General features: G+C 39.6%; 1 protein-coding gene across 3 annotated transcripts in view; it reads right to left on the bottom strand.

Moving 5' to 3' along the window:
* Window positions 1-7,663: 7,663 nt before the first annotated feature.
* The window catches only part of pbx1a (pre-B-cell leukemia homeobox 1a), an 84,186-nt gene continuing 72,495 nt past the window's right edge, over window positions 7,664-19,354 (bottom strand). For 2 of the 3 annotated variants that reach the window (XM_051698788.1, XM_051698787.1), the window contains exons 7-9: window positions 18,777-18,886; window positions 16,641-16,730; window positions 7,664-10,460 (exon numbers count right to left, since the gene is read on the bottom strand). In XM_051698788.1, the coding sequence (XP_051554748.1) occupies window positions 10,368-10,460; window positions 16,641-16,730; window positions 18,777-18,886 (293 nt within the window). In that variant the 3' untranslated portion in view covers window positions 7,664-10,367. The remainder of the gene's footprint in view (window positions 10,461-16,640; window positions 16,731-18,776; window positions 18,887-19,354) is intronic. The other variant, XM_051698789.1, reaches the window with a different exon arrangement.

Consider the following 19,354-nt stretch of genomic DNA (forward strand, 5'->3'; position numbering starts at 1 on the left):
ATCGACCGCTGTTTTTTATTTTTTGGAAACAGCCATCAGAATAAACCCCCAAAAGACACTTATGTATCCATGTTGTTTATTTACAACCCACCAGCTACATACAGCAGAAAACCTTTAGTGAAAATAAGCAGCCATTACAGTGAGCCATTCCAGCGAGCCATTCCTGCACAGGTCCTTACATCGGGGGGAACGTGAACTCAATATCATTTAAAGTTGGCTGGGAGCTGCTCAATATTTGACAGGCACCAAAGCTTAGTGTGTGCAGGGCTCAGATAATTCAGCTGGTTTCACAAAGAAGCCTTTGCGAGTGTCAGGAAGGGGATTTCTCATCCCTCCTGTGAGTGGCTGATATGCAGAGCCCACATGTCTTGTCCAGACGGCCTATCTCTGGGATTTGTCCTTTCCTTTCAAACCTGAGAAGATCAGTCGTGAGATTGAATACCAAATGACACAGAAGCACTGGGGAGGCTCCTACCGCTGCAAACCGATAAAGAGAATTAAACTGAACAGTCCACAGATGTTCCTCATGCCCAACACCCTTTAGAATTTCCCAGTACACAGTGCTGGATTTACTGTCAGTGGCATTGAATGTGTTCTCCTGGTACAGCATATGGATGCAGGAAAACAAAATAGCTCACAATGATGGTGGTCAACAGGATTTGTTTCAGTAGAAAGTAGTTTTAACTTTTCAACACAAAACTATTTAAATACATGAATACATGAAATGTTAACCATACAACTGACCCAAAAGCGAGTGAGTTTGTGTGATCTAAACAATAAGTATCTTCAGTGTCTTCTTTGTCACAAAATAAAACATTACTTGACAGAATGGTATGGCATATCACAGTAAGAAATAGCTTTACAGCTCTCTCTCTCTCTCTCTCAAAAAAAAAAAAAAAAACTCCAGAAAACTGAGCAGAACTACCATGTCTTCAATGTTAAGTGATGCACTCCTCTTAACGAGACTGTAACCATTGTGATCATTTTGGTGTCCATATACAATACATACACCAATCAGCCACAACATTAAAACCACCTGCCTAATATTGTGTAGGTCTCCCTCATGCCACCAAAACAGTGCAAACCAGCAACTCTGAATTTCATTCTGAGATGATATTCTTCTCACCACAATTGTACAGAGTGGTTATCTGAGTCACTCTGTACAATTGTGGTGAGAAGAATATCATCTCAGAATGCTATTGTGAGATGTGGGTTTTGGTGGCATGAGGGTGACCTACACAATATTAGGCAGGTGGTTTTAATGTTGTGGCTGATAGGTGTATATATACAGTATACAGTATATGCAAGAAGATAAATTATATTGTCTAATAAATAGAAATCATAAATAATTTTCTATTTTTTTTTTCTGAATACAATGGGCTGTCCACTAAATAGAAGATAGGGTGATTCTAAAAAGGGTTGTATTTAGTATGTATTTAAGAAAATTGTGAAAATTATTTATACTGTATTTAAAAGATAAATATAATTCATCTTCTTGCAAAAACCTCCAAAAATAAAGAATCTCTGATCATGTAATCATTTTTTAAAATAGAAAATTGTACATTACTAGGAAGACAAATATTATATTACTCCTGATATTACTCCTAATCTCCTGATCAGACACTCAAACATTTGAAAATGACAACATTTTATTTAGCGCTGTTTGCATTATATTTTACACACAGCATGGTGTTCTATTAATTAGAACGTCAAAATAATCAGGATTTTTATCTACATCAGCATCAATGTCAGATCTTGTGATCCTCACTGTGTTTTTCTGCAACAATATTCTGCCCTGTGAAACTGAAATCAGACCTGACATTACAGAGGACAATTTCACATTTCATTTCTGTTAGCATTCACATCTCTCTCATGTGTTGACAAGCGCCATCCCACAGAAGGATGTGGGTGAGCGGGATGTTTAGGATGTTTAGTTGTGGTGAAAGGCATGTGGGGTAGTTTGGGATTTGAAGATGGAAGACTGGGTCAAGATGGGCCTGTGGAGGTGGAGACATGTTAAACCCTTGTCCCCCACACTCCCCTGGTACAGTGAGAAGTGGCTGCCAGAATATGTATATATAAAACAAACTGCCATGCTCCTGAGGCCAAGCACCCCAAAGCTGTTCTGTGTGTAGAGGGAGAGACCCTGACAGACCTGTGAAGTTGAGGTCTTCTGCAAACCACTGCAGACCTTGGCCCACTTTCACTCTCACAATGACAATGACATTAACTGAACTGCACAGTGTGACCTCAGTGATATTGAGCTTTTAAAAAATGAAATTCAGAATTTTAAGGTCCTGGATCAGCTTAGACTGGCTTGGAAAGTCAGAAAGTTTTTTTCCTCACATATTTATTTCTGCTCAGACTTAGGTCTCTTTGACTCTTTGACCCCAGGAATAGAAGATGGATCTCCATAACCATTATGCAGTCAAAAAAGATCTAGTCATGATTATTTAACATCTGCTAATATCTCTCCTCAGCACAAAGTGTTTTGAGATAATGATGACTCCACTGTAAAAAATGTCCGTAATTTTAACGGTAAAAGGATGTAAAAAAAAAAAAAAAAAAAAAAAAAAAAAAAAAAAGAAGCTTCATAAAAAAAGGTAACTGGTTAACGGGTAGCTACCTTAACATATACGGTAAAAAATTATAATATTCTAAACAACACAATACACAAAGTTTTATGGTAATATATTCAAAAAAGTTATTTTTTTTTTTTTTTTAGATGTAAAAAGTGTGATTTCACAGTATCATTAACTTGTTGCCAAGGGCATCCCCCTGCGGTGCCGACTGCCCAGCGTAGAGCCCCCCGTCTCACGGTCCAGCGCTAAGAGCCCCAGAAAGACCTCCAAGCGCCCCTGAGATGGACGACCCAGGGAGGAAGAGGCCCACTGGAACCCCAGAGCTGGTATACAAAGCACTCCGTCCCCTGGTGGAGGGCCGGGAGGAGAATCTTTTGTTTCCTTTGAATTTGATTTCGCCGCATGCCTGAGGGGCTGCGGCACCCACATTTCAAAGAGCGGTTTCCTCATTTACGGCCGTCGTCATCATGACAGCCAGACACCGAATGTTCACGGCAGGCACGGCGCTACGGAAGCAGGTTCCCCGCCTTAGCACCCAGCTGCGGCACACACACACCCACACTCAGGCGGTTGTGACGAGTCATGAGGACGCTCACCCTCCTCCCCCGTCGCTGACCTGTCCTGTGGTGGGCACGTGAAGCAAGGAAAGTGCTCTGACCTTTCTCTCATCACAGCCACGAGCTCGGGACTTGAGGCTCCTCGACGTGGCAACTCCTGCTCCGCCCCACCGAGAGGCCCCACCCGCAGGTACGTCAGACGTGATTGTCCCGTTGGAGCCCCTCGCTCGGAGCTTGGAGGCATGGCTAGTGCTCTACAATCCATCGCGCTGGCTGGCCAGGACGATCCGACTCGGCTATGCGATTCAGTTCACCCGGCACCCACCCAGGTTCAGCGGCGTCCGCTTCACCTCGGTGAGGGGCGAGAAGATTGTGATCCTTCTGCAGAAGGACACGATAGAGCCTGTCCCTCCAGCCGAGATGAAGAAGGGGTTCTACAGCCCCTACTTCATCGTGCCAAAGGAAGGCAGTGGGTTGCAGCCAATCTTGAACCTGCGAGTGCTGAACCGGGCCTTGCACAGACTCCCGTTCAAGATCCTGATGCAGAAGCGCATTCTGTCGTGCGTCCAGCATTAAGATTGGTTCGCGGCGGTAGACCTGAAGGACGCGTACTTCCACATCCTGGTTTTACCTCAGCATAGACCCTTTCTGCGGTTTGCCTTTGAGGGCCGGGCATATCAGTACAAATTCCTCCCCTTCGGTCTGTTGTGTGCTACCTGTTGTGTGCGTACAGGGACCTGTTGCTCAGGCACCTCAGGCGGTTGGGGCTTCGAGTCAACTGGGAAAAGAGCAAGCTCTCGGAGCATCTCTTTTCTCAGGATGGAGTTAGACTCAGTCTCTATGATAGCACGCCTTCACGAACGAGCGCGTGCAGTCGGTGCTGAACTGCCTGAAGTCGTTCGTGTGGAGAACGGTGGTCCCACTGAAACAGTTACAGAGGCTCCTGGGGCATATGGCATCCTCAGCAGTGGTCACGGCACTCGGGTTGATGCATATGAGACCGCTCCAGCACTGGCTTCAGACTCGAGTCCCGAGATGGGCATGGCACCGCGGCATGCATCGCGTGGCCATCACGCCGATCTGCCCCCACATGGTCAGCCCTTGGATGGACCTTGCATTTCTGCGGGCAGGGGTCCCCTTAGTGCAAGTGTCCAGGCGTGTCGTTGTTATGACAGATGCCTCCAAGTTAGGTTGGGGTGCCGTGTGCAACAGGCACATAATCCCGGGCTCCTGGACTGGGCTGCAACTGCATTGGCACATCAACTGCCTTGAGTTGCTGCTGGATTTGCTGGCCCTGTGGAGGCTTCGGCCATTGATCCAGGGCAACCATGTGTTGGTCCGGATGGACAACACGGCGACAGTAGCATATATAAACCACCAACGTGGCTTACGCTCGCGTTGCATGCTGCAACTCGCCTGCCATCTCCTCCTCTGGATTCAGCAGTGACTGAAGTCATTGCAGGCCACTTACATCCCGGGCGACCTCAACCGCGCAGCGGACGCACTGTCATGGCAGGTTATGCTCAGGGGAGAGTGGAGACTCCACCCCCAGGTGGTCCAGCTGATTTGGAGTTGATTCGGCGAAGCACGGGTAGACCTGTTTGCTTCCCAGGAATCCTCTCACTGCCCCTGGGAATCCTCCCACTGCCCGCTCTGGTACTCCCTGGCAAAGGCTCCCCTCAGCACAGACGCGCTGGCACACAGCCGGCCCCGGGAGCAGCACAAGTATGCGTTTCCCCCAGTGAGTCTGCTTGCACAAACTTTGTGCAAGGTCAGGGAGGATGAGGAACATGTCATCCTGGTGGTGCCCCACTTGCCCACCCAGAATTGGTTCTCGGAGCTCACGCTCCTCGTAACATCCCCTCCATGGCAAGTTCCCCTTAGGGAGGACCTCCTCTCTCAGGGACGGGGCACCATCTGGCACCCGTGACCAGATCTCTGGAATCTCCATGTCTGGCCCCTGGACGGGACGTGGAAGACCTAAGTGGCCTACCACCGGTGGTGGTAGACACGATCACTCAGGCCAGGGCTCCATCTATGAGGCGCCTGTATGACTTGAAGTGGCGTTTGTCGCAAATTGGTGTTCTTCCCGAGGTGAAGACCCCCAGAGATGCGCAGTCGGGTCGGTGCTTTCCTTCCTGCAGGAGAGGTTGGAGGGGCAGCTGTCCCCCTCTACCTTGAAGGTGTATGTGGCCGCTATAGCGGCAACCACGACGCAGTGGCCTGTCCCCACTATGAGTTCGTCTTGTCCCCGGGGTGCGAGGGGCTGTACGACACTCGTGGGGCATTGGAGGAGGTTACGTGGGGGCCGGATGCACTTGCTATGAGGCACGCAGTGGTCTGCCCGCACCTGCATCGCCAGTCCACGTAACACAGTTCAGCTGGTTGTGGCGTTTTGTATAGGGACGCCTAGTGTCACTACATCGACACAACATCGAGTGAGTGACAGATAGAGAATGTCTTGGTTACTGTCGTAACCTCCGTTCCTTGATGGAGGGAACAAGACTTTGTGTCCCTCTTGCCACAAAGCTGAGCTACCTGCTGAAATGGCCGGGACACTGTCTCGGCTCCTCAGCGCAAAACCTGAATGAGTGGTTGCGAGCCAGCTCCTTTTATACCCGTGGCATGCAAATTCCACTCTCCAATTCCCATTGGCCTTTTTTCAAAGTTTAGAGGTGTTCAAGAGCAATCCCTAGTGTCACTACATCCCTCCATCAGAGAACGGAGGTCACGACAGTAAACAAGACTTTAATGTTTATGGCATTATTTTAGTGTCATATGTGTTACCCTGATGGTGTTTTGTGTTTGTGTGAGGAACACTGTGCACTGTCTCTATTAAATTTGTCAAAATTTGTGCTGCAAAAAATATATATAACAGCTGTAACTAATCAGTTCTGGCAAGTGACCATGGTATAATCAGGATAACCCATGGCTAGGTGTGTGTTAAACTATTTTAAATGCATGAGGTGGAGGTGAAGAACCACCCAACACGAAGTGGTGTGGCTATAGGTGGTACTTCAGCACACCAACACAACACATAAATTGTTTATTGAAAAAATAATATACACAACAAATTAATTATCTTGCATCGCTTTGTCGGACAGTGAAAGAGGTCCTGATTTCAGTCTTTCACCCTCCGTGCAAAACAAGCTGAATTCCATTATATTAGCTATGCTGATGAAAGTGGTTAGGAAATGTTTTCAGTTGCTATTGCTCACTTTGCTTGCACTGTAATGATATGTTGCTATTGTTACAAAAAGTGCATGACTATCAAACGGTGATTAAAACTGACCGGAACGACCTGTGCATTCAACAGTTTGAACAGCGTGCATTGCAGCCAATCAGAATAGAGTAGAACAGACCATGGTAATCCACAGTTTTCCTGAGCAACCACTGCACGGCACCATGATGATTCTAATTGCTGCTTTTCTATTTCTGGTCACAAGACGCCAAGAGAAACTGCCAAAACGAGCGATCCAGAGGAGAACAACAACCATTTAAGTGTTACTTGGTGTAAAAATGAATAATTAATGATATCAACGTAACTAACCTCTGACCATCTCTTTGTGTCATCTACACAGGTGAGGCACTGTCCATAAAAAACGGTCATCTCGACTATATGAAGTATCGGCATATTTTTTTGAAATTTTTTACAAATGTAATACGTTGGTGTAATATATATTACTACTATTTCTTTGACTTTATTACTTTGAAAATGTCCCCTAAACATGAAACGGAGAACAAGAAAAACCTTAAAGCCTGTAAAACCTTTATAAAAAACTAACACAAAATACATACTGAAGTGTATCAATACTGTTCAGTGAGCAATACAACATTTATTGATGATAATCATGTCAATTTTAAGACAGTGTTGGTGGGAATTGTAGGGGAAACCCAAACAACAGTTTGGACTTCAATGCATCATATGGTACATAATTGTGTCATCTAATAATGTATTTATAACAAGTGCGGTCAAGTCTATTTCACAAACTATATACATTTTCACAATGGCAACCATCAGTAAATTAGAGTGTGTTATTTTGTGTCATAAATGTATGTTATTCAAATAACAGATGATGTATGTTTGTATTTTCACATGGAGTTAACATGATTATCTTCAAACTATTAAATAATAATAACAATAATAATAATAATAATAATATATTAACTGGTGTTTCAGAATTACTTGTACAACAAGATGAACTGTCATACTAAAATAAGAGAAAATAAGAGCTAACCAAAAGATAAAAAAAAAAAAAAAAGATATAAAAAAAGAAATAATACAACAACTGAAGGCAAAGGCAATGAAATACCTATCACATATTTACGATTCTTATGCATACAGTACATAAGCAACTTTCAGTTTTTACATTTTTGGTTTTGAAAGTGAATAGTAATGAACATTCCAAGACATTTCCCCTCGAAATCCATTAAACAGGTGCAGCTCCTTCCTTTTTGGCAACTGTTCATGAATATGTTTTTTGGCAAAACACTTGTAAAAGTACAAATTAAGGGGACATAATATGATATAAGACACTGTTTTTATTTGAAACATATACAGTACATTGGAGCAGTGATGATTCACTGGCTTCAATTCCAGTCAGTTTTTGGAACTTTTTCAGAAGCCAACATGCTGGATTTCCGGGTTCAGGAGCAATGGGTCCATACAGACTGAACAGTTGTACATAGTGTTACCTGCATCAACACTGCTAAGAGTGAGTGTCGAAATGTCCAAATCGCATTAACTTAATGACTTCCCCATTTAAATGGATTCTGATTCAATGTACTGCAAAACAAACTTCATTATCCGGAGCCCTGACAGACAGGGATATATTTTCAACAAAAATTAGTTAACTATTGGATTTTTCAGCATCATTTTTTTCAATTAGGTGGAATAGCTTCATTAGTCATGATTTTCCAATCGAAACAGTGGCATCAGAAATACAAAATGCTCAAAAGAAATTAGATGAGATTTGTACTTAACCATAAGCAGTTCTAGCACATACAAGCCTGCATATGAATTTCAACTTCCTTTTAAATGCAACAGAAAACTGAGACAAGCTCATTATGTTTGAGCATGTATGAGCATGATATTTCATCTCCTTTTACAACATTTATACAAAGGATTTTGGTTAACAGCAACACTTGACTGTAATGTTTCTAAAACTGTACACTCACAGTTGGCTCTCTTACATTAAATTATTGGCAAAATAACAATAAGACAATATCTCATGTCCTTATGGTGAAATCCTAAAGGTCTTTGCTAAAGTTAACAGAGGCTGTTAAAAATAAAGAACAATATCTTAAACATAATCTTAAAAAGGGAACATACTAAAGCTAATTTCACTTCTTCAAAACAATAAAGAGCATTAGTGCTTGTTTTTCATAACTTGGGGCAGTAAAGGGTACCTGCCTGTATACTGTAAACAAACAAAACATATTGCTGTTTATGTCAAATTCCTTTACTTAGGGGAATAAGGGAGTAAGGGAGCATTTGAAAGTGATCTGAAGTGAAAGCAGGGAGGAAATGTCATTATAGACCATAATGACTTGATGCTTCCTCCATTTCCGAAATCAGTTATATTTTCATTGACTCACAGACAGTGTCCTCAGAAACAAACAGAGTGAGGAAATGACTCCAAATAAAATCTAAGACAGAGTTGTGTTTGGACTTGCACTCTCAGCTGAAAATAAAGGTGTACCTTTAACTATGAATTTAATGGACACTTTTTGTAATGGTGTTTGTGGGGAAAACATGATGAGGTAATCAGTTTTCAAATGGTATAGGCAACCTCCACACATCCGATTTAATGTAGACTTTAATGTAGAAAAATCTGTTATTATTGGGCAAAATTTTAAATAAAATAAAATCTGAGGGCCTTTAGAAAATAATAATAATAAATAATAATAAAAAAACAAAAACAACCCAGGATCATTGTGAAAACATGACTCTATATACATTTTTGCAAAACTTGTTAAACGTGTCTCCAGGTACAATTCCCTGCAGTTTCCAGGTGAAATGAACACTAGATGCGCTACAACAACTGTGTGTTTTATTCACTTTCACTCAAATCATGACTTAAATGGCTGATGATGACTTTATATTAATACTTATTTTTCTCTCTGTTACTCAGACCCTGCTATTTGATGATATCCACACACTTTTACTCAAACACATCCTTTGAAAAACTCCGTTACATATACACTTATTCCAACACAGATAGCTTGTGCGGTAGCTCACCTAACGTTGGACTTTGAGTCGGAGGACTGCGGTTCAAGTCCCGCCATGAGTCAGAGTCATAGAAGCAGCAGCAAATGAGGTGGTTGCTTCAAAAAAGGTGCTTTTTCATTACGCTTCTGCATTTTAGAACACTAATGGTTAGATTTAGGCGTTGATTTGGTAAGGTTGTCTTTTTTAAATGTCTCGTTTATATTTTAAAACACTACTGGTTAGGTTCAGGCAAATGTTTTAGGCTAAGGAGGTATGTTTTAAAAAATCTAAAAGACACCTTAAAACCACGTCTGAATACGACACCCTTTTACTCACTTTTGGTGCCCCCAGCTGGACATTTCACTGGAAACCTGCAGTCAAATGTGATACACACCACGTAAATTTTTAATTGCAAAAATTTTATCATGTTCACGTAACTTCCTGGGTTTAAAAAAAATAAAATAATCATTGTCACTAGTGATGAGCAAACAAGAGAGGAAATTATGACTGAACGTACCGATAAGGAGAGATTCCTCTCAAGCACTACACATGATGAAGTTGTATCTGTTATTAAAATTGTTTTTTTTTAGAAAACAAATACTACTCTTTCGCATTTCATATTCTTTTTTCTGTTTTTTCTTTTGCTGAGAGGTAGAATGAAGCATTAAAATTCAAACACATCAACTGGTTGTTCCATCATTAACAATAGCCTCATAAGAATGAAACTGTCACAGGTTTGTTAGTCATCCTGTGCCACCTAAAATACACTGTGAAAACTGTACAAACACATGGTTCTTTTTTTTATTTTTATTTTTATTTTTTTATTTATTCAGAATTGTTTTCTAAACTCTTGTAAAGTATCCCAAATGTTCCACGGTGGTAAGTAGGTGTAGTATGATTGTGTATGACTGTGTGGGATGTTAATCCCGATCTGTGGACAGTAGTGGATCTTTAGTGAGAGCAGTCTGAAGATCCAGTGGTCTGTGATGATGATGATGATGATGATGATGGTGCTGATCAGTTGGAGGTGTCAGAATGGACACTCCCAGGTCCTTCTGTAGGCGAGGGCACTGAGGAGGGTGTGGGGGCGTCTTGCCAGCCACCATTTGCCTTTAAGGAAAAAAGAAAAGACTAAGTGCTAAGCCAACGGGCATGAGCACTATGGAGTGTATACTGGGTCAGAATTCAAATTTAGTATTAAGGGGCAATACTTGTGCCTTGAAATCCATTTTCTCAATCTGAATTCTCAATCTGAACAGTTTGGACTATTACCTATAATTTACCTATACAATTATACACTAGATATCATAACACAGTAAACACAATTCTACAATGCATTTTAAATAATTTGCTAGTCCCAATTTTTTATTATGCAGCTCTCTACTGTCTAACTGTGTTTTCAGAGCTGTTTTTTTTAAACAATAATAATAATAATAATAATAATAAAATAAAATAAAAAAACACTTTATATCATTTACACCTTTAACAACTGGTTTTTGAAACAGTGATTACACATATCTGACAGTTAAACTATAAATAAATCAAATCAACATTATATGAAATATATAAAATAGTGGATATAACAAAAAAATTTGCCCCAGCATTATGCGTATCTAGGGCATTTTTTGTCACTTTTGATATATATATATTTTTTTATTTTGTATTTTTGCCCCGAGCCCCAGTATGCCTGAGTGCAATCATCTAAAATTTTTCATCTACAATATATTTCAGAATTTTTGCATTTAGTGATATGGCCCTGATACTCTTCTAAGTGCTAATATGTAATAGACCAGCTAGAAAGCCTGATGTGAAATCTAAATGATAGAGACAATAACGAATTACCTCAATATAAACACGATTTTCCAAGAAGTGATTCAAAGTGAGGAAGTAAAAAGAACAAAATTATGCAGCATATTACGAGTCATACAGAGTAATTTCTAGGAGATCATTTTCAAAGACAGATGACGGAGGAATCAATTATTGCAAATTATCACATTGGCTAAAGGAATGAAAGTATAATTGGCACCTAAAATGGGGACTATTTCATGTCCGGGAGACAGGTTGCCTAAAGAGCATTTGGGGCATTAATAGCAATTTCCATGCCATCAGAAAAAGGACTAGAAATGGTCTTTGGCAGCCTCTTATTTTCCCAGCCTGTTATTTTAGATAGAGGCAGTCTGTAATCAGGAAAGAAAGAGCAAAGCGAGGAAGGAAAAAAAAAAAAACTTTTCAAATCTTCAGCTTTGGTGACACCCTATGTCTATTTCAAAGGCGTAATTACAGCGCATGAGGAAAGCTCCCCCACATAAATGCTTTATGTCTCAGGCCGTCATTATCCACAACTGGAAAAAAGAGCAATAACTTATCTGGGTGGAGAAGGAAAAACATCATGTTATTTAAGACAGTGAATTTGTTGAAAAATTTAGATACTTTCTCTGGCTACATTATCACAGCGTTATGATGCATGGTTAGAGGAGAATCAATTTTATCTTATCTAAAAAATCTATAAAATATTGTTGACATTATTTACTGACTTAATGAAATGAAATAATCTAAGATCAATTTATAAATCAATGTTGTAATGATTGCAAAAAGTGTGTTGAAATTGTGAAACTAAAAAGCATTCAAATCTTAAATGGTAACACTTAACAAAAAGGTTGTATATATGTTTATATTAACATAATAGTTAACATGAACTAACAATGACAATTACTTTTACAGCATTTATTAATTTTGGTTAATGTTCATTTTCAAATATATTAATAAATTTTTAACAATAACATTACAAGTTGTATACATTAACATGCACTATGGAACAATTAACATTAACCAAGATTAATAAATGCTGTAAAAAAATATATTTTTCATTGTCAGTTCATAATGCCCAATGCATCAAGTTAACGGATACAACCTTTTTGTAAAGTGGCAACACTTACATTTAATTTGTGGTAACGTTTCATTCAAACAATTATATACAAATATCTGTGAATTTAAGACACTTTTGTATAAAATATTTGATCATATTTTATTTAATTCAGAAATATTTTGTTCTATGTGAATGCATTTCCGTAAAGATTTTTCTCGTATCAATGTAAGTGATCCCAACAAAAACACACAGCTCTATCAGCCATAGATGGCACAAAAACACTGGGCCACTTCTACAGGACACTGAGCTGAGCTCCAGAGCATCTATTTAGAGACGGTGTGTTTATGTGTTTGTCTTTTCCCTTTTTTTAACTCCTCACACTTTGCTGGCTCGCTGTCAGTGCTGTTAAGGTGGCAGATGTGTGATATGACCAATGCGCTTGGATTGCTGTCCCAAATCTCTACTCAGCCCTCCCTTGAGACTGTCTGAACAATTTTCTTAGCTGATGACACGGCTTGTCGCTGTGGATTTTACATACTGGTCTCTGCTGCTTGTGCTATCATTCTCTCACTTAAACACTCTTCCCCCAGTACAAAACTGATGGTTTAAGCTATTCCTCTCTTCTGGTTAACAGAACTTGCTTTAATGTGCACTCAAATGTGGTGGGGGAGACCATCATAGAGTGTTTTATGAGGAATACAGTTCAGCTAGTGAAAATAATACCAGTGTTGAGGCTTGTTAGAAATTGTTAGTGTTTGTGTGGTGTGTATGTGGCTAATGCTGACAATACCTAACAGTTACATTTACAGTATGGACGCCTAGATGACCGTAGTCAGGGTGACTGTTGCCGCTGACACCAGAAGCATTATTCAGATTTTGGAGCAAGGTAGATTTTGAATGCAACTTCCATTCAAATTATTTATATCTTTGATAATGAAGTTGCATGATTATTGAAGGTAAAAAAAAAATTGTCTAAAATGATGTGGCAGAAATCACCCATTTACATATCTAAACGTGGTCGGTCCAATTGAGTAGCACCATCTTTATATTTACTTTATGTATTTATTTAATTTATTTTGAACTGAAAATTCTGTCTAAAAAATCTAACCAACCCTCATATCACTCCCAATTCCAAACAAAAATTTTTTTTCCACACACAAAATGAGTTATAAAAATGTCCTAGCTGCTCTTCTATACAACAAAAATGCATTGTGAATTTGTGATCACTGGCTGTCAAGTTCATTTGCAAGAATCTAGGGCTCTCCAGACACATTTTCATTTTTAAAAGTTTCAAACTACATTTAACTTGACATAACATCCTAAAAACTTAGCAATTGTGACTAGAGATGCTGAAAAGCAATGCAACCAAAGTGAGACATTACAAAAGCGCCCAGCTGAAGCATAAATACATACACCAACAATTTTAAAAAGCACTTACGGAAGACACTTTTTATTGTCTAAATGCTTTACTTGTTTGCTGCCACAATATACAATATATATATGACATAATGTATATGTATTATAGGCATTATAGCATTTATTATATATTATAGTTATAATTATTTAAATTGTCATATATAGTCATATACTTTCTCACTAAATATCGAGAGACAATTATTTGATAATAATTAATTCGATTAATTAATTGGCACATAATGTAATTAATTTGATTTTTTAAAATGTTTAATCGAATGACAACCCTAATATACAGTATATAATATTAAAATAATAAATACTGTATACATCATCCACACTAATGGTCACCAGCACCAGACAAAAATGTATTTGTTGGGAAGGGTATATATACGTATATCTTCAGCCACAACATTAAAACCACCTGCCTAATATTGCGTAGGTCCCCCTTGTGCCACCAAAACAGCGCCAACCCGCATCTCAGAAAAACATTGAGATTATATTCTTCTCACCACAATTGTACAGAGCGGTTATCTTAGTTACTGTAGACTGTCAGTTCGAACCAATCTGGCCATTCTCTGTTGACCTCTCTCATCAACAAGGTGTTTCCATCCACAGAACTGCTGCTCACTGGATGTTTTTTGTTTTTGTAAATTCTAGAGACTGTTGTGTGTGAAAATCCCAGGAGATCAGCAGTTACAGAAATACTCAAACCAGCCCGTCTGACACCAACAATCATGCCACGGTCCAAATCATTGAGATCAAATATTCTCCCCATTCTGATGGTTGATGTGAACATTAATTGAAGCTCCTGACTCATATCTGCATGATTTTATAAATTGCGCTGCTGCCACATGATTGGCAGATTAGATAATCGCATGGATGATTGTTGGTGCCAGATGGGCTGGAATTTACTCTGAATGGTGCCAAAAACAAAAAACATCCAGTGAGTGACAGTTCTGTGGACAGAAATGCCTTGTTGATGAGAGAGGTCAACAGAGAATGGCCAGACTGGTTCAAACTGACAAAGTCTACTGTAACTCAGAAAACCAATCTATACAATTGTGGTTAGAAGAATAGCATCTCAGAATGCTTTTCTGAGGTGCGGGTTGGCGCTGTTTTGATGGCACAAGTGGGACCTACACAATATTAGGCAGGTGGTTTTACTGTTGTGGCTGATCGGTGTGTGTATATATATATATATATATATATATAGTTGAAGAAATTTACATACACCTTAGCCAAATACATTTAAACTCAATTCCTGACATTTAATTGTAGAAAACATTCCCTGTCTTAGGTCAGTTAGGATCACTACTTTATTTTAATAATGTGAAATGTCAGAATAATAGTAGAGAGTATTTATTTCAGCTTTTATTTCTTTCATTACATTTCCAGTGGGTCAGAAGTTTACACACACTTTAGTATTTTTTTAGTATTTGGTAGCATTGCCTTCAAATTGTTTAACTTGGGTCAAACGTTTTGGGTAGCCTTCCACAAGCTTCTCACATTAAGTTGCTGGAATTTTGACCCATTCCTCCAGACAGAACTGGTGTAACTGAGTCAGGTTTGTATGCATCCTTGCTCACACACGCTTTTTCAGTTCTGCCCACAAATTTTCTATCGGATTGAGGTCAGGGCTTTATGATGGCCACTTCAATACCTTGACTTCATTTTCCTTAAGCCATTTTGCCACAACTTTGGAGGTATGCTTGGGGTCATTGTCCATTTGGAAGACCCATTTGTGACAAGCTTTAACTTCCTGGCTGATATATCCACGTTAATTTTCCTTCCTCATGATGCCATCTATTTTGAGAAGTGCACCAGTCCCTCCTGCAGCAAAGCACCCCCACAACATGATGCTGCCACCACCATGCTTCACGGTTGGGATGGTGTTCTTCAGCTTGCAAGCCTCACCCTTTTTCCTCCAAACATAATGATCATTATGGCCAAACAGTTCAATTTTTGTTTCATTAGACCAGAGGACATTTCTCCAAAAAGTAAGATCTTTGTCCCCATGTGCACTTGCAAACTGTAGTCTTTTTTTTTTTTTTGGTGGTTTTGGAGCAGTGGCTTCTTCCTTGCTGAGCAGCCTTTCAGGTTATGTCGTTACAGGACTTGTTTTACTGTGGATATAGATACTTGTCTACCTGTTTCCTCCAGCATCTTCACAAGGTCCTTTGCTGTTGTTCTGGGATTGATTTGCACTTTTCGCACCAAACTATGCTCATCTCTAGGAGACAGAATGTGTCTCCTTCCTGAGTGGTATGATGGTTGCGTGGTCCCATGGTGTTTATACTTGCGTACTATTGTTTGTATAGATGAACGTGGTACCTTCTGGCATTTGGAAATTGCTCCCAAGGATGAACCAGAATGTGGAGGTCCACAATTTTGTTTTCTGATGTCTTGGCTGATTTCTTTTGATTTTCCCATGATGTCAAGCAAAGAGGCACTGAGTTTGAAGGTAGGCCTTAAAATACATCCACAGGTACACCTCCAAATTCAGTACACCTCCTATCAGAAGCTAATTTGCTAATTGTCTAAAGGCTTGACATCATTTTCTGGAATTTTCCAAGCTGCTTTAAAGGCACAGTTAACTTAGTGTATGTAAATTCTGACCCACTGGAATTGTGATATAGTCACTTAAAATTGAAACAATCTGTCTGTAAACAATTGTTGGAAAAATTACTTGTGTCATGCACACAACTTTCCAAACCAATAGTTTGCTATTATAAAATCTGTGGAGTGGTTAAAAAATGTGTTTTAATGACTTCAACCTACGTGCATGTAAACTTCTGACTTCAACTGTATTTATATATAAAATAAAAAATCCCTGATGTTTCAAATAACTTCTATATTGTGAAAATCTTGCCAAGGGCACCAAGTAAGTTGGGACTTCCCAAACTAGCCCAATCAGCAATGTCAAGCTAATGGCACTGGTCTTGAGATTAGGGTACATGAGCAGACAAAAGACAGAAGAGGCTAGAGACAAAATGCAGGTTTGCACTTACATTAATGCCCTGTGGACTGTACATTTGACTGGCAGCTAGGCTTTCACTGTATCCGCCTGTCTGACTGATAACATGGCGAAGAGTATCCACCTGCAGACAGAAAGAACACAACACAAACAAAAGACAAGGTTAGACAATCCTGATTCAAAACAAAGACGTTTGTGCTGAGAAAAGGTCACCCTGATATCAAAAGGGTATTGGCAATTGGAAAGGGCATCAGCCGTTTCATGTGATATTTGTGTTGCAGATATCAAATAAAAGACACAATTTGTTGAGGAAACAAACCAATGTTTACAGTGTTATTAACAAATGGCTGTGAAGATGGAAGGATTTATGAATCAAATATGAAGAAAGCAATGAATAATTCAAACCATGAAAATTATGAACTAAATAAAATGTCAGTTTAAATTATTAAGCACAACCTCCTAAGACTCGATACAATTATCGGGTTTACACATTCACAGTGACCATGGCACTATCAAAACACACTAAATACATTTGTGTAGGAGAAAGTCTCTTGCATATACAGTCTCAGACTACAAGTTAAAATACTTCTATTTTGCATTTTATATTTATTCACAATTTCTTATAACAAATTACATTATCAGCACAACAATGTGAGTAAAAAAAAAATATATAAATAAGTGTCTGGAAAGTCCCACTTTGCTATAATGACAACATGCACTTGAGCTGGCATTGATTCCATTTATTTGTGTAAAAACCTGATGATTCATGCTATGCCAGCATGATCTAAGAATGTTACAGAGAGCATCTTATTTTTCATTTTCAGTGACCTAGAAAGTCCACAATCATGCATTTTTCTTATTCATTTTACAATCTAACTTTTCTTTTTTTTCTTAGGTTTTTCAAAATCATAAAAATATTGTTTATTTCCAGTTTTATAGGATTTTAAATGCCATGATTTTCAATGTGTCTCAGACTTTTGGAGCTCACTGTAATTCTTGCACCACATGAACAAATAATTTCAGAAAATTTCCAAAGGAACTCCAGCACTGAATATTCATGAGGCAACCCAAGCCTTTAGAAAAGTTGATTCATATGGGAGAAAAACATCATAGACGTCAAAAGGGGACAAACCGAGGCACCCCGTGTTTGGATGCAAGCGTGCTGGGCAAGGTCATGCAGCCATGGTGGCGGACATGACAGCATGACAGATACGCAAACCTGCTGACAAGAGCTGTATTGTTTCCAAGACTGTCTTTGATGGACTATTCATTTGGAAGCTGACAATGGCCACAGAGCAGTGTTCAACTGCTTGAGGCAAACTGTAACCTCAGTCCCTACTCAAGGTTAGAAGACTTGATGTGTCAGCCACATCTAAACAGAGATCTACATGTGCTGGACACTTCGAAGAGCAGGATGGAAATGAGAGATGAACTTTGTTGTGACAAGAATAAGGGAATGATATATAACAAATGGACTATTTGAGCAGTTATGACTGAGCATGTTGTTCCAAACCTGTACAGTATGACTTTCCTTCTTCCGTGGAACAGAATATTAGCCTCAGTCACCACTCACTTTTTACTGTATGAAAAAAAGATGCAATGAGAGTGAATGGTTACTTAGGCTATCATTCTTCCAAACATCTCCTTTTGTGTTCCATGAAAGAAAGAAAGTCATACGGGTCTGGAAAAACTGGGTGAGTAAACGATAACAGAATTTAATGCGGCAACATTTTATTGAGCAAATACCAAATTTCACCCCGCTCCCTATGGTACATTAATATAATTGTGCAGACATTTAGTTCTTTTCCAAACACACTAAAAACACACACACAAAATAATATTCTTCTCAAAATAACTCTCTTATCTGCATGTGCTTTCTTGCCGAGGGGGTTGCCAAAAAGCAAAGCTCAATTAACAAAAGTACGCCGCTAAGAGATTAACACACAATTCTGAGGGTCCTTTCTTTGAAATTCAATAAATATAACAAAAGAATTTGACAAATAAAAGAGGCAGGCCCACTGGGTAAACCACAGTCACCCAGATGTAATTTTGTGAGTAGACTAATCAGGACTGCCATTATGACAGTACAATGTGTGATGGGATGAGATTGGATTTAATTAAATGAAATTAGTTACGGTCATCTGCCTTCTCTCCTCACAGCACTCCCTACCTGTGACTGAACGTTGGCCCCCACTTGGGCCCCCTGGTATGAGTCCCCATTCAGAGACTGCACACTCATGAACAAGTCCCCGGAATTCATGTTAAAAGAGCCAGCAGAACCTAAGAATAAGAGAGAGAGAGAGAGAGAGGGAGGGAGGGAGAGGGAGAGAGAGAGAGAGAGAACGAGAGAGAGAGAGAGAGAGCGAGAGAGAGAGAGGGAGAGAGAGAACGGCAGTGCAAGAAAGAAAGACAGATATAAGGATAGATAAAGACAAGAAACAATGTCATGCAACAGCAAGACTGAAGTTGGAAAGGTTAGTAGTGCAGATATGAGGGTAATGTACTGAAAACCATATAGGCAAAAGTCATTAGCTCTGTTCCAAAATCTAGTGAGATGCCTACCTAGACAGGCAGCATAGGCAAGCTCCCAACAGGAGGGCTATTCCAAAAGGAAGTCAGCAACATTAAGCTGCCTTCTAAGTAACCTCGTTAAGGCCCAATTTTAAGACACCATCGCATGTTTTCTTCACAGAGAATGCAATGCCAGGATGCTACAACGAGCTTGGATGAGTCAAGAGAAATCATATA

Source organism: Myxocyprinus asiaticus, chromosome 5 (assembly GCF_019703515.2).
Source record: "Myxocyprinus asiaticus isolate MX2 ecotype Aquarium Trade chromosome 5, UBuf_Myxa_2, whole genome shotgun sequence".
Classification (NCBI taxonomy): domain Eukaryota; kingdom Metazoa; phylum Chordata; class Actinopteri; order Cypriniformes; family Catostomidae; genus Myxocyprinus; species Myxocyprinus asiaticus.